The sequence below is a fragment of the Anomaloglossus baeobatrachus genome, chromosome 4 (genome assembly GCF_048569485.1).
Source record: "Anomaloglossus baeobatrachus isolate aAnoBae1 chromosome 4, aAnoBae1.hap1, whole genome shotgun sequence".
Classification (NCBI taxonomy): domain Eukaryota; kingdom Metazoa; phylum Chordata; class Amphibia; order Anura; family Aromobatidae; genus Anomaloglossus; species Anomaloglossus baeobatrachus.
Window position 1 is genome coordinate 455,055,272 of NC_134356.1, and position 13,558 is coordinate 455,068,829.

The window sequence follows — 13,558 nt, forward strand, 5'->3', positions numbered from 1 at the left end:
CTCAGTCACCACAGGTCACCGACAGGTCAGACGTAAAAATCATTCTGGTTACCCTATGGACCTACATGGGGGGGGGGGTGTGTGTTCGAAAATTCACGAATAGCGGCGAGTTATTCGTCAGATATTGGTCGATGAGAATAGGGTATTCGATCATCTCAAGACAGACTGGACTGTATATTGGGTCTTTTCTAACCTGTGAAAGACTGATGACTGCTGATTTCAGACTGAGGCAAAGGCACAGTGCAAACCGGTTCTCTGCAAGAAGTGCTAGTGTTGATAAAAATCAAATTTGTTGCTTGTCTATTTAATTTACCTCTAAATGTGGCTGTTTGAAACAAACTACCTACAGAATGCATTATGCAGGGGTTTTAAGAGTTTATAGCTAAAATAGCCAATTTGTTGTGGCTGTGTGGAGTGGCATGTATAAATTTAGACTGGTTAATGGAGTTTTCTATGTAATAATAAAAAAAAAAAAAAAAAAAAAAAAAAAAAGTATGTAGCATTTGTAAGGGAAAGCGCATGTGGAGAAAAAAAACAAAAACAAACCCAAACAATCACTGCTTAAACGTGTTTATTATGTGCCAAACAAAAAGAAAACGACACCACATCTGTAGGTTAAGTGCATTTTCTGCTTGCATAACTACAATGAGGTAGAGACTTCACACGCAGCTTCACAGAAATGCCCAATGAGGGCAGCTAGTGCAGGTTTAGCTCAGCATGTACTGGAAAGAGGGGAGGGTTACAGACAGTGGGATCTTTGGCACAGAGCTTCCAAACAGAGGGGGAAGGGGGTACAGAAAAGAAAAAAAAACAAACAAACAAACATTGACACAAACTTGAAAGGCTTGCAACAATTTGCATAAGTCAGCTGCTTCCTATAACAAAATACTTAACCTAAGAGAGCATGGGCACATTCCCTCCAGGAGAAAGGTCTCATCTCTTGCCTCTACCCCATTCTCAAAAGAAAATATATTACAGCCCTTTTCTGTCCAACCAAACAAGTAGTGATTAAAAACTCTACCATCCCCTGAAGTGCAAATTAAAAAAGTGCAACAAACATCCTTAAAACTATATACACACACTGTACTCATCTGTTTCAGCCAAGGCCCAAAGTCTGTCATTTTGTTGCAATTTCTGTTGTACAAATACAGCATTTTATTTTTAGGTAATTCTCTTCAGCTAGCAGCTCCCAGAAACAGAACACTTGCAATAATGTTAAAAGCTGCCAGGAAAGAAAAAAAAAAAAAAAAAAAAAATTTATGGATTTAAAAACCATCTTAAGAGTGTAAAAAGGAACTGGTAAAAATCCCACAGAGGGTAAAATATGAAATATGATTTGGTTTAAATTAAGAGCAGATCCTGCCATTGGTGTTTCAGTAAAAATGCCAACTGAGCAGCCTATGTGGTTCAGAAGGACATTAAAGAAATCAGAAGGCACTGTGTGGCAATGGCAAAACACTGGGTAACTACTCAATTAAATTTATAATCATCCACAGTATTTGCAAGGAATGTAAAAAAGCGCCTGTAATAAAAAAGGAGGAAAATAACGAAGGCAAAGGAGATGATCCAGATACTGTCCACACATTGCTTACATTCAGCAAGTGTTGTAGCTCAACATGGGTACTTCAAAACTACTGGGAGGAGAACCATGCTCCCAATTACAAAACAAAAAAGCCTTGAAAACATACAGTATCCCTGGCAAAACTTCACTGTGCACAAGTGCAAGAAAACTGTTACAAAGGTACAGCAAACAGTGCCAAACATAATAAAGTGACTTCCCCCCCACCATCTGCTGTCTTCTGCAATAATCCTAGAAAGATTTACGAATGTTCCTCGTGCTGTCTGGTGGGGACATGGGGCACAGTGTCCTCTTCAGCACATTCATTGCGAATTAAATGTGTTCTTAGCTGGTAACTTTAACTGGAGTCACGACTCTTCTGGTTGCGCATTAGAGGGCGGTGGTGACGTAGAATCTCCATTGAGTGTTGCCAGTGCCAGCAGGAACGGCAGAAATACTTAAAGCAAACCTAAAGTGAACAACATGAAGTTTTATTTAAACTCTTGCCTTTAAACACTAAAGTTAGATTATTATTAAACTACTTGATGGTGGAACGATTCTAGCGCATTGGGCATTCTAGAATATGTATGTAGTTTATTCTGGAAGATTTAAGAATGCAATGCATACATGTGTCACATTGCTAAGGCCACAGTCTGGTATCTAAGGGGTCTGCCCGCACCACTCCCTCAGCAACACATCCAATCCGGAGGCAGCCGAGGAGGAAATAGGAAGCAGCTGCATCTCCCAGCCTGCAGAGCCAGCGAGGTGAGGGAGAAAGTACTAGAGTATGAAAAGAGAAGTGCAAGGTGATAGTAAAAAAAAAAAAAATAAAAAATTAAGTGTGTACTGGAGGCTGCTGGGGTGTGTATATAGCGGCTTTGGCTTATGGGGTGTATATAAGGCTGCTGGGGTGTATAGAGGTGTTTGTGTGCAGAGAACCAGAGAAGCGTGGTTCAAATCCCGCGCCATATTTTCATACCGTGAACCTTTCCACATTATAACCAAACTTGAATGTACAAATTGATCTCAAAATTTACCCCCCAAAAAGTAAAATATTTGTGGGAGTGTAAAGGTAATGATAGTTTGCAAAGTTTAGAATAAAAAAAAAAAATTAGAAACCTAATATGCTGTACTCTAGTATTATGTTAATTTAGGGGTTCATACTACCCATAATTCTTTTGATGAAATATTGTTTATGGCACTGTATGAGGATAATTCCTCTTCATGTTGGCTACCATTCAGTGTAGCCAACTTAATCTTTTGCTTGCTGCAATGAAGATTGCTAGATATTTTCACATATCACCCACTGTCAGGTTCTCTGCATCATGCAACTTCAGTTTATTCAAATTAGAACAAAGTATTTACCCTTTGATAATATTAAGACATTTTTCACAACTCTAGATCTTTATGAATGACAGTTTTGGCCATGCAGTGATGCGTTATCCTTTGTCTGGTGTGTTTTCATGCCATTCGATCCCTAATGTTTAGACCACAGAGGCCTTCATGAACAGCTGTAGTTCTATGGAGAATATATTACAGAGATGGCCACAATTTATCAGGTGACTTTGAGGCAATTTGTTACTCAGGATTTTATTTAGGGGCAGACTACAAGTACTGAATACAAATGCACATCAGATTTATTTTGTTAAAATTTAAAAACCCAATGTATTTTTCCCCACGCTACAAATACTTTCTACTTGGGTTTGTGTGATACTACCGTACCACTGACATTTAAGTGTGGGTGTAATGTGGGGAAGGAAATGGAAATGTTCAGAGTATGAATACCCATTCAAGGTATGTATGCAAGTTAATGACAGTATTAAAGTCAATTGAGTTGAACTATAAATTACAGTCATTGTACTACTGTAATAGCAGGCAAACGTTTGATGATCTTAAGTGAGCAGTTGACTTTAACAAAGCAACTAGTCAGTTTTCTAGTATGTACCTGGTTTTAACAAGGTACCGTATTTTTCGCTTTATAAGACGCACTTTTCCTCCCCAAATTTTGGGAGGAAAATGGGGGGTGCGTCTTATAAAGCGGTAGCGGGGGGGGGGGGGGTCCTGTCTGAGGCGATCGGGCGGGTGCCTGTGGCTGCATGCAAGCGCCCGGGTACCTGTACTTGCATGCAGCGGCAGCCGGGTACCCGTGGCTGTGTACGGGCGGCAGCGGGTGCTGTGTGGGGTCGGCAGCCAGGTACCTGTGCTTGCATGCGGTGGCAGACGGGTACCCATGGCTGTGTGCGGGCGGCAGCCGGGTGCTGTGTGCGAGCGGCAGTCGGGTGCCCGTGCAGGTACTCGGCTGCCGCCCTCACACAGTCACCCATCTGCCGCCCGCACACAGCCATGGGTACCCGGCTGCCACCGCACGCAAGCACAGGTACCCGGCGGCTTGTACGCGGGGTGGGCGGGCAGCCTGCTGGCTGCCACTCTGTGCATGCGGGGCGGGCGGCTGTGCAGCTTACCAGTTGTCCGCGGTCCCACTTTCAAATGATGGCGCCGGTGGAGCTCTTGGATGAGAGCTCCATCTGCGCACGCGCTGCTCCGGGAGTCAGCGCGTGCGCAGATGGAGCCCTTGGATGAGAGCTCCATCTGCGCATGCGTCGCTCCGGGCGCCATTACTTGAATCGGGACCGCGGACACACTCCACCACTGAGCCGTCGCCGCCGCTCCCACTACTGAGCCGCCGCTGCCACCACTGAACCGGGACCGCGGACACACGCCACCACTGAGCAGTCCCTGCCGCTGCCACCACTGAGCAGTTGCCGCCGCTCCCACCACTGAGCCGCCGCCGCCGCTGCCACCACTGAACCGGGACCGCGGACACACGCCACCACTGAGCAGTCCCTGCCGCTGCCACCACTGAGCAGTCCCTGCCGCTGCCACCACTGAGCAGTTGCCGCCGCCGCTGCCACCACTGAACCGGGACCGCGGACACTCACTGCACCGGCCTGCTGCACGGCTCACACGCCACGGCTGCTGCCGCCACCACGGACCCCACGGATCCTGCCACCGCGGACGCCACCGCGCCTGCAACCACGGCACCTGCAACCACGGACCCCGCTGCCACTGACCTGCCGCGCCTGCCAGCACAACCTGTGCCTCCTGTGACCCCGCTTCACCACCACTGCTGCCCCCCTCCGGTAAGAGAACACCGGAGTATAAGACGGACCCCATTTTTCTTTTTTTTACCTTTTTTATGTCTAAGTTTGGGGTGCGTCTTATATTCCGGTGCGTCTTATAAAGCGAAAAATACGGTATATAAAAAACCTTAAGTCTATAAAAACATCTGCATGTGCCGGTTCAAACGCAGTAGCATCTGGACATTTGCACCAATTAGCCCTATTACAGGATTTTCATGGTTATAAATACCTGTCTCACATCCTACTTATTGTATACTACTCAAAGCTGCAGTTCTGAAACTAATTTGTGGCTACCTGGTCTCTGCAGAAGAAGGGACCTGGCTGGGAATTGCAAACCTGGCACACAGAGTCTTCAAGGTATGGGTCAATCTGAACCTAAAAAAAAAAAAAAAAATTTTAATCAGATGACAAATTACCAGCACAATTAAATTTAGAGGCTCACGTTTTAACATTTGACACAAACACACACACACCTCAAATATTCTATTTAAGCAATATTGCTTAGGTTTATATTGGGAGCACCTGCTGACTTTAGTTTTTAAAAACTAAAAGGCCACCACCTGTAACAGACTGCAGTATAAGAGATAACACACATACATTATATATTTTCAATGTGTTGTCTGGGGACATCACACCCCCAACTGTCTTTCTCCCTTGATTGTGGACAACATGGAACATGTCTTCCACATCAGAGTGCTCAAAATCTTGTGACTGCACAGTTTATGTACAGTTATACTGTGCTCTACAGTACTAATGCAGAGCAAGTAGTACAAGTGTTGTAAAGCAGAGTGCACCTGCCTGTGCTTTCTGCAGGCACAAGATTTACAGTGCTGTGGATGTAGGACAAGTCATCCACATAGGAAATATGACATTGTGGGGCTAAGGAAGGTGCAAGGCAAAAAACTAGCAGCACCCATTGAGCCAGACTGCACCAACTAGCGTTAGCATATGATACTGGAGATTTAAAAATGCACTGCTTATAGCCAGTTGTTAACCCCTTCACGACCATGGACGGATATAGCCGTCATGGAGCGTGTCCCGTTAAGCCCCACCCCCTGACGCAGGCAGGCGGCAGACAGCTGTTTTCAACAGCTGACATGTGTGCCTCCTAGCCGCGGGTGGAATCACTTTCACCCGCGGCCATTAACCCCTTAAATCTTGCTGCCAAAGTCTGGCAGCAAGATCTAAATGCGCGCGGCCATGTTTTTTTACTTATCGCCGCCCCCACCGGAAGTCACGTGCGTGATCACGTGACTATCTGTGGTTGCCATCGTAGCACAGGGTCATGTGATTACGCCTGCAGCTATGATGTTTCACTTTAGTTTTCCCTTGGCATGGAACAGAGGGAAAAAGAAAGTTACTGTATCTGCTGTTTACAGCTGTAAAACTGATCAGCAGATAAAATAGCGATCGGATTGCTGATCGCTATAGCCCCCTAGAGGGACTAATAAAATAAAGTAAAAAAAAGTTTAAAAAAAAAAAAAAAAACACCTAAAAGTTCAAATCATCCCCCTTTTCCCCATTGAAAATTAAAGGGTTAAAAAGGGAATTTTGTTTACTTACCGTAAATTCCTTTTCTTCTAGCTCCAATTGGGAGACCCAGACAATTGGGTGTATAGCTTCTGCCTCCGGAGGCCACACAAAGTATTACACTTTAAAAAGTGTAAAGCCCCTCCCCTTCTGCCTATACACCCCCCGTGCATCACGGGCTCCTCAGTTTTGGTGCAAAAGCAAGGAGGAAAGCTTATAAATTGGTTTAAAGTAAATTCAATCCGAAGGAAATACAGAAAACTGAAAACCATTCAACATGAACAACATGTGTACACAAAAAAACAACAGCCCGAAGGGAACAGGGCGGGTGCTGGGTCTCCCAATTGGAGCTAGAAGAAAAAGGAATTTACGGTAAGTAAACAAAATTCCCTTTTTTGTCGCTCCATTGGGAGACCCAGACAATTGGGACGTCCAAAAGCAGTCCCTGGGTGGGTAAAATAATACCTCGCAATAGGCCGTAACACGGCCCCTTCCTACAGGTGGGCAACCGCCACCTGAAGGACTCGCCTACCTAGGCTGGCATCTGCCGAAGCATAGGTATGCACCTGATAGTGTTTCGTGAAAGTGTGCAGGCTCGACCAGGTAGCCGCATGACACCTGCTGAGCCGTAGCCTGGTGCCGCAAAGCCCAGGACGCACCCACGGCTCTGGTAGAATGGGCCTTCAGCCCTGAAGGAACCGGAAGCCCAGAAGAATGGTAGGCTTCGAGAATTGGTTCCTTGATCCACCGAGCCAGGGTTGATTTGGAAGCCTGTGACCCTTTACGCTGGCCAGCGACAAGGACAAAGAGTGCATCCGAGCGGCGCAGGGGCGCCGTACGAGAAATGTAGATTCTGAGTGCTCTCACCAGATCTAGCAAATGCAAATCCTTTTCACATTGGTGAACTGGATGAGGACAAAAAGAAGGTAAGGAGATATCCTGATTGAGATGAAAAGGAGATACCACCTTAGGGAGAAATTCCGGAACCGGACGCAGAACCACCTTGTCCTGGTGAAACACCAGGAAAGGAGCTTTGCATGACAGCGCTGCCAGCTCAGACACTCTCCGAAGTGATGTGACTGCTACTAGGAAGACTACTTTCTGCGAAAGGCGAGAAAGAAATATCCTTCATAGGCTCGAAAGGTGGCTTCTGAAGAGTCATCAGAACCCTGTTCAGATCCCAGGGTTCTAACGGACGCTTGTAAGGAGGGACTATGTGACAAACCCCCTGCAGGAACGTGCGTACCTGAGGAAGCCTGGCTAGGCGCTTCTGAAAAGACACAGAGCGCTGAGACTTGTCCCTTAAGGGAGCCGAGCGACAAACCTTTTTCCAATCCGGATTGAAGGAAGGAAAGAAAAGTGGGCAAGGCAAATGGCCAGGGGGAAAACCCCAGATCAGAGCACCAAGATAAGAATATCTTCCACGTCCTGTGGTAGATCTTGGCAGAAGTTGGTTTCCTGGCCTGTCTCATAGTGGCAATGACCTCTTGAGATAACCCTGAAGACGCTAGGATCCAGGACTCAATGGCCACACAGTCCGGTTGAGGGCCGCAGAATTCAGATGGAAAAACTGCCCTTGAGACAGCAAGTCTGGTCGGTCTGGTAGTACCCACGGTTGGCCCACCGTGAGATGCCACAGATCCGGGTACCACGACCTCCTCGGCCAGTCTGGAGCGACGAGGATGGCGCGGCGGCAGTCGGCCCTGATCTTGCGTAACACTCTGGGCAACAGTGCCAGAGGAGGAAACACATAAGGGAGTTGAAACTGCGACCAATCCTGAACTAAGGCGTCTGCCGCCAGAGCTCTGTGATCTTGAGACCGTGCCATGAATGTCGGGACCTTGTTGTGCCGGGACGCCATTAGGTCGACGTCCGGCATCCCCCAGCGGCAACAGATCTCCTGAAACACGTCCGGGTGAAGGGACCATTCCCCTGCGTCCATGCCCTGGCGACTGAGAAAGTCTGCTTCCCAGTTTTCTACGCCCGGGATGTGAACTGCGGATATGGTGGAGGCTGTGGCTTCCACCCATAGCAGAATCCGCCGGACTTCCTGGAAGGCTTGCCGACTGCGTGTTCCGCCTTGGTGGTTGATGTATGCCACCGCGGTGGAGTTGTCCGACTGAATTCGGATCTGCTTGCCTTCCAGCCACGGCTGGAACGCCTTTAGGGCAAGATACACTGCCCTTATCTCCAGAACATTGATCTGAAGGGAGGACTCTGGCTGAGTCCAAGTACCCTGAGCCCTGTGGTGGAGAAAGACTGCTCCCCACCCTGAGACTCGCATCTGTCGTGACCACCGCCCAGGATGGGGGTAGGAAGGATTTCCCCTTCGACAATGAAGTGGGAAGAAGCCACCACCGAAGGGAAGTTTTGGCTGCCTGAGAAAGGGAGACGTTCCTGTCGAGGGACGTTGACTTCCTGTCCCATTTGCGGAGAATGTCCCATTGAAGTGGACGCAGATGAAACTGCGCAAAAGGAACTGCCTCCATTGCTGCTACCATCTTCCCTAGGAAGTGCATGAGGCGCCTCAAGGGGTGTGACTGACCTTGAAGGAGAGATTGCACCCCTGTCTGTAGTGAACGCTGTTTGTCCAGCGGAAGCTTCACTATCGCTGAGAGGGTATGAAACTCCATGCCAAGATATGTCAGCGATTGGGCCGGTGACAGATTTTACTTTGGAAAATTGATGATCCACCCGAAACTCTGGAGAGTCTCCAGAGCAATGTTCAGGCTGTGTTGGCATGCCGCTTGAGAGGGTGCCTTGACAAGCAGATCGTCTAAGTAAGGGATCACCGAGTGTCCCTGAGAGTGCAGAACTGCTACTACTGTTGCCATGACCTTGGTGAAAACCCGTGGGGCTGTCGACAGGCCGAAAGGCAGTGCCACGAACTGAAGGTGTTCGTCCCCTATGCCGAAACGCAGGAAGCGCTGATGCTCTGGTGCAATCGGTACGTGGAGATAAGCATCTTTGATGTCGATTGATGCTAGGAAATCTCCTTGGGACATTGAGGCGATGACGGAGCGGAGGGATTCCATCCGGAACCGCCTGGTTTTTACGTGTTTGTTGAGCAGTTTTAGGTCCAGAACAGGACGGAAAGATCCGTCCTTTTTTGGCACCACAAACAAGTTGGAGTAAAAACCTTGACCCTGTTGCTGAGAAGGAACAGGGATCACCACTCCTTCTGCCTTCAGAGTGCACACCGCCTGAAGAAGAGCATCGGCTCGCTCGGGGGGGCGGAGATGTTCTGAATAATCGAGTCGGAGGACGAGAGCTGAACTCTATCCTGTAACCGTGAGACAGAATGTCTCTCACCCAACGGTCTTTTACCTGTGGCAGCCAGGCGTCGCAAAAGCGGGAGAGCCTGCCACCGACCGAGGATGCGGTGTGAGGAGGCCGAAAGTCATGAGGAGGCCGCTTTGGGAGCGGTTCCTCCGGCGGTCTTTTTAGGACGTGACTTAGACCGCCATGAATCGGAGTTCCTCTGATCCTTCTGAGGCCTTTTGGACGAGGAGAATTGGGACCTGCCCGCGGACCGAAACCTCGATTGTACCTTCCGTTGTTGAGGTCTGTTTGGTTTGGACTGGGGTAAGGATGAGTCCTTTCCCTTGGATTGTTTAATGATTTCATCCAAACGCTCAAACAGGCGGTCACCAGAAAATGGCAAACCGGTTAAGAACTTTTTGGAAGCAGAGTCTGCCTTCCATTCACGTAGCCACATGGCCCTGCGTACTGCCACCGAATTGGCGGATGCTACCGCCGTACGGCTCGCAGAGTCCAGGACAGCATTAATGGCGTAGGATGCAAACGCCGACGCCTGAGAGGTTAAGGACACCACTTGCGGAGCAGACGTACGTGTGACTGCATTAATCTGCGCGTGACAAGCTGAGATAGCTTGGAGTGCCCATACGGCTGCGAATGCTGGAGCAAAAGACGCGCCAATAGCTTCATAGATGGATTTCAACCAGAGCTCCATCTGTCTGTCAGTGGCATCTTTGAGTGAAGCCCCATCTTCCACTGCAACTATGGATCTAGCCGCCAGTCTGGAGACTGGAGGATCCACCTTGGGACACTGAGCCCAGCCCTTGACAACCTCAGGGGGGAAGGGATAACGTGTATCCTTAAGGCGCTTGGAAAAACGCTTATCTGGACAAGCTCGGTGTTTCTGGACTGCCTCTCTGAAGTCAGAGTGATCCAGAAACGTACTCATTGTACGCTTGGGAAACCTGAAACGGAATTTCTCCTGCTGAGAAGCTGACTCCTCAATTGGAGGAGCTGGGGGAGAAAGATCCAACATTTGATTGATGGTCGCTATAAGGTCATTCACTATGGCGTCACCATCAGGTGTATCTAGGTTGAGAGCGGCCTCAGGATCAGAATCCTGATCTGCTACCTCTGCTTCATCATCCAGAGAGTCCTCCTGCTGAGACCCTGAACAGTGTGATGAAGTCGAGGGAATTTCCCAGCGAGCCCGCTTAGGCGGCCTGGGACTGCGGTCCGTGTCAGAGACCTCACCCTGGGACCTATGAGTCACCCCAGGAGCACATTGCAGCTCCAACTGAGGGGGGCCTGGGGTCAATGATTCAACAGTGCCCGTGGCCTGAGTTACCGGTCTGGACTGCAAGGCTTCTAGTATCTTAGCAGACCATTTATCCATAGTCTCAGACAGTTTGTCAGCAAATACTGCAAACTCCGTCCGTCACCTGGACAGTGGTAGCAGGTGGTTCCACCTGGGTCACCAGTAGCAGAGGCTCCGGCTGAGTAAGTGCCACAGGGGCCCAGCATTGCACACAATGAGGGTCGGTGGAACCTGCCGGTAGTATAGCCGCACATGAGGTACAGGTTGCAAAGTAAGCCTGTGCTTTGGCACCCTTGCTTTTTGCGGACGACATGCTGTTGTCTCCTCTGAGTACAATCCAGGAGGGTATATAGCCAAAAATCAACAGTGCGACCGTACAGTGTAAATGTATAGCATATAAGCATACATACACACATACACATACACACATACACACATACACACATACATATATGTACACTTCGGCACTCAGTGGGGCCAGCACCTCAGGTGCTGCTTACCGCCCGCTCAAAGCGGTTGTGTGATCACCAGATTCCCTGCCTGGGCCTCCCAGAGCCGTGTTGTCTCTCCTCTCCAGCTTCAGAAGTGCTGACAGGAATGGCTGCCGGCGTTCTGTGGGGAGGAGGGGCCGTGGGCGTGCCCTAGAAAGTGCGGGAATCTGGTGCCCCACGGTGCTCAGTGAGGGGGGAGGAGGATACAAAGTATGCTCCAGCCCTCAGCGCTGACGTCCTGTGCAGCGTCCCGCCCTTCCCCTGACTGGCAGGCCTGGGGGCGGGAATATGCGATACTAGGCCGCAAAAGCCGGGGACTAAAGTTATAAGCGCGGCCGGCAAATAAGCGCGGTAGTCCCCGGCGCACTAACACCCAGCAGCGCTGCAGTGTGTATTGGCACAAGCGCTCCATGCGTGGTCCCCAAGGGGACACAGAGTACCTCACAGTAGCAGGGCCTTGTCCCTGACGATACCCGGCTCCTGTCCAGCAGATTCCCCAGGGGCTGTGGAGGGAGCACGGTCCCAGTGCCTGGAGACCGATTAGGATCCCACTTCACCCAGAGCCCTTAAGGGATGGGGAAGGAAAACAGCATGTGGCTCCTGCCTATGTACCCGCAATGGGTACCTCAACCTTAACAACACCGCCGACCAGAGTGGGGTGAGAAGGGAGCATGCTGGGGGCCCTGTTATGGGCCCTCTTTTCTTCCATCCGACATAGTCAGCAGCTGCTGCTGACTAAGATGTGGAGCTATGCGTGGATGTCAGCCTCCTTCGCACAAAGCATAAAAACTGAGGAGCCCGTGATGCATGGGGGGTGTATAGGCAGAAGGGGAGGGGCTTTACACTTTTAAGTTTAATACTTTGTGTGGCCTCCGGAGGCAGAAGCTATACACCCAATTGTCTGGGTCTCCCAATGGAGCGACAAATACACATATTTGGTATCGCCGCCTTCAGAAATGCCCGATCAAAATATAAAATCAATTAATCTGATTGGTAAACTGCGTAATTGCAAAAAAATTCCAAACGCCAAAATTACGTTTTTTGGTCGCCGCATGTTTTACGCAAAATGCAATAACAGGCAATCAAAACGTAGCATCTGCGCAAAAATGGTACCATTAGAAACGTCAGCTTGAGACGCAAAAAATAAACCGTCAGTGAGCCATAGATACCAAAAAATAATGCTACGTGTTTTGGAAAATGGCGCAAAACGTGCGCCATTTTTATTGGACAAACTTGTGAATTTTTTTTAACCCCTTAGATACAAGTAAACCTATACATGTTTGGCGTCTACAAACTCGCACCGACCTCAGGCATCATACCCACACAGTTTTACCATATAGTGAACACCGTGACTAAAACATCCCAAAAACTATTGTGCCATCACTTTTTTTTGCAATTTTTCCGCATTTGGAATCCTTGTATTCCTTTTACCATGAGTTTAAGCACTGGATTATGGTCCCCAATAGACTTCTACACTGACCAGCATCTAGGAAGCATTCCAAGTTAAAAGCAGATAAAAAAAAAAAAGAAAAGAAAAAAAAAAAAAAAAAAAAAAAGAAGTTAGGCTATGTGTGCACGTTGCGTAATTACATGCAGTTACGCTGCGCTTTGTAGCGCAGCGTAACTGCATGCATCCCCTGCATAATCTATGAAGATTATGCAGGAGCCGTGCGCACGTGGCGTCTTGGAGCGCAGCGCTTCGGTTGCTGCCCGAAGCGCGCGTTCTAAGTAGTGACATGTCACTTCCGTGCGCTTTGCCTGCATCCCCCGCTCTATGGGAGGTGCTGCAGGCAGAGTGCATGGAATCTGCTTTCTCACTACAGACATTTTCTGCAGCGATTTGAAGCGCACATGTGCTCTTCAGATCGCTGCAGAAATTTCTGCAGTGACTGTACACACAGCCTTAGACCTAACAATCCTGGATATTTGCTCATCACTAGCAACTAGGGCTTTTTTTGGGTAGCTAGAGGGGGGGGGGGGGTTGAGGAGAAATCGAGCTCTACCTATAAGTACATCCCTCCTATCAGATTCTCGTCAGTAAATAATGAGTCTTCACCTAGTACAGATTTTACTTCAGCATTAACTTTGATAAATGACTGATCACTTCTGGCAGGGAAAAGCTAATTTTTCTGATAAATTTAGTTCCTTATTTTCATGGATACAGTTTGATTTTTAAAAAGTTAAAACCATTACGCTTTAATGCTAAAGGGGTACCTTCTCGCCCTCTGAGTTGGGTGTTTTGAGTGCTGTAGAAGATGGTGCT

The 13,558-nt window shown here is 48.5% G+C and overlaps 1 protein-coding gene across 4 annotated transcripts in view; it reads right to left on the reverse strand.

Annotated features, from left to right (window-relative positions):
* Positions 1-553: 553 nt before the first annotated feature.
* The window catches only part of CPEB1 (cytoplasmic polyadenylation element binding protein 1), a 110,178-nt gene continuing 97,173 nt past the window's right edge, over positions 554-13,558 (reverse strand). For all 4 annotated transcript variants that reach the window (XM_075345647.1, XM_075345645.1, XM_075345644.1 and 1 more), the window contains exons 11-12: positions 4,993-5,073; positions 554-2,027 (exon numbers count right to left, since the gene is read on the reverse strand). In XM_075345647.1, the coding sequence (XP_075201762.1) occupies positions 1,917-2,027; positions 4,993-5,073 (192 nt within the window). In that variant the 3' untranslated portion in view covers positions 554-1,916. The remainder of the gene's footprint in view (positions 2,028-4,992; positions 5,074-13,558) is intronic.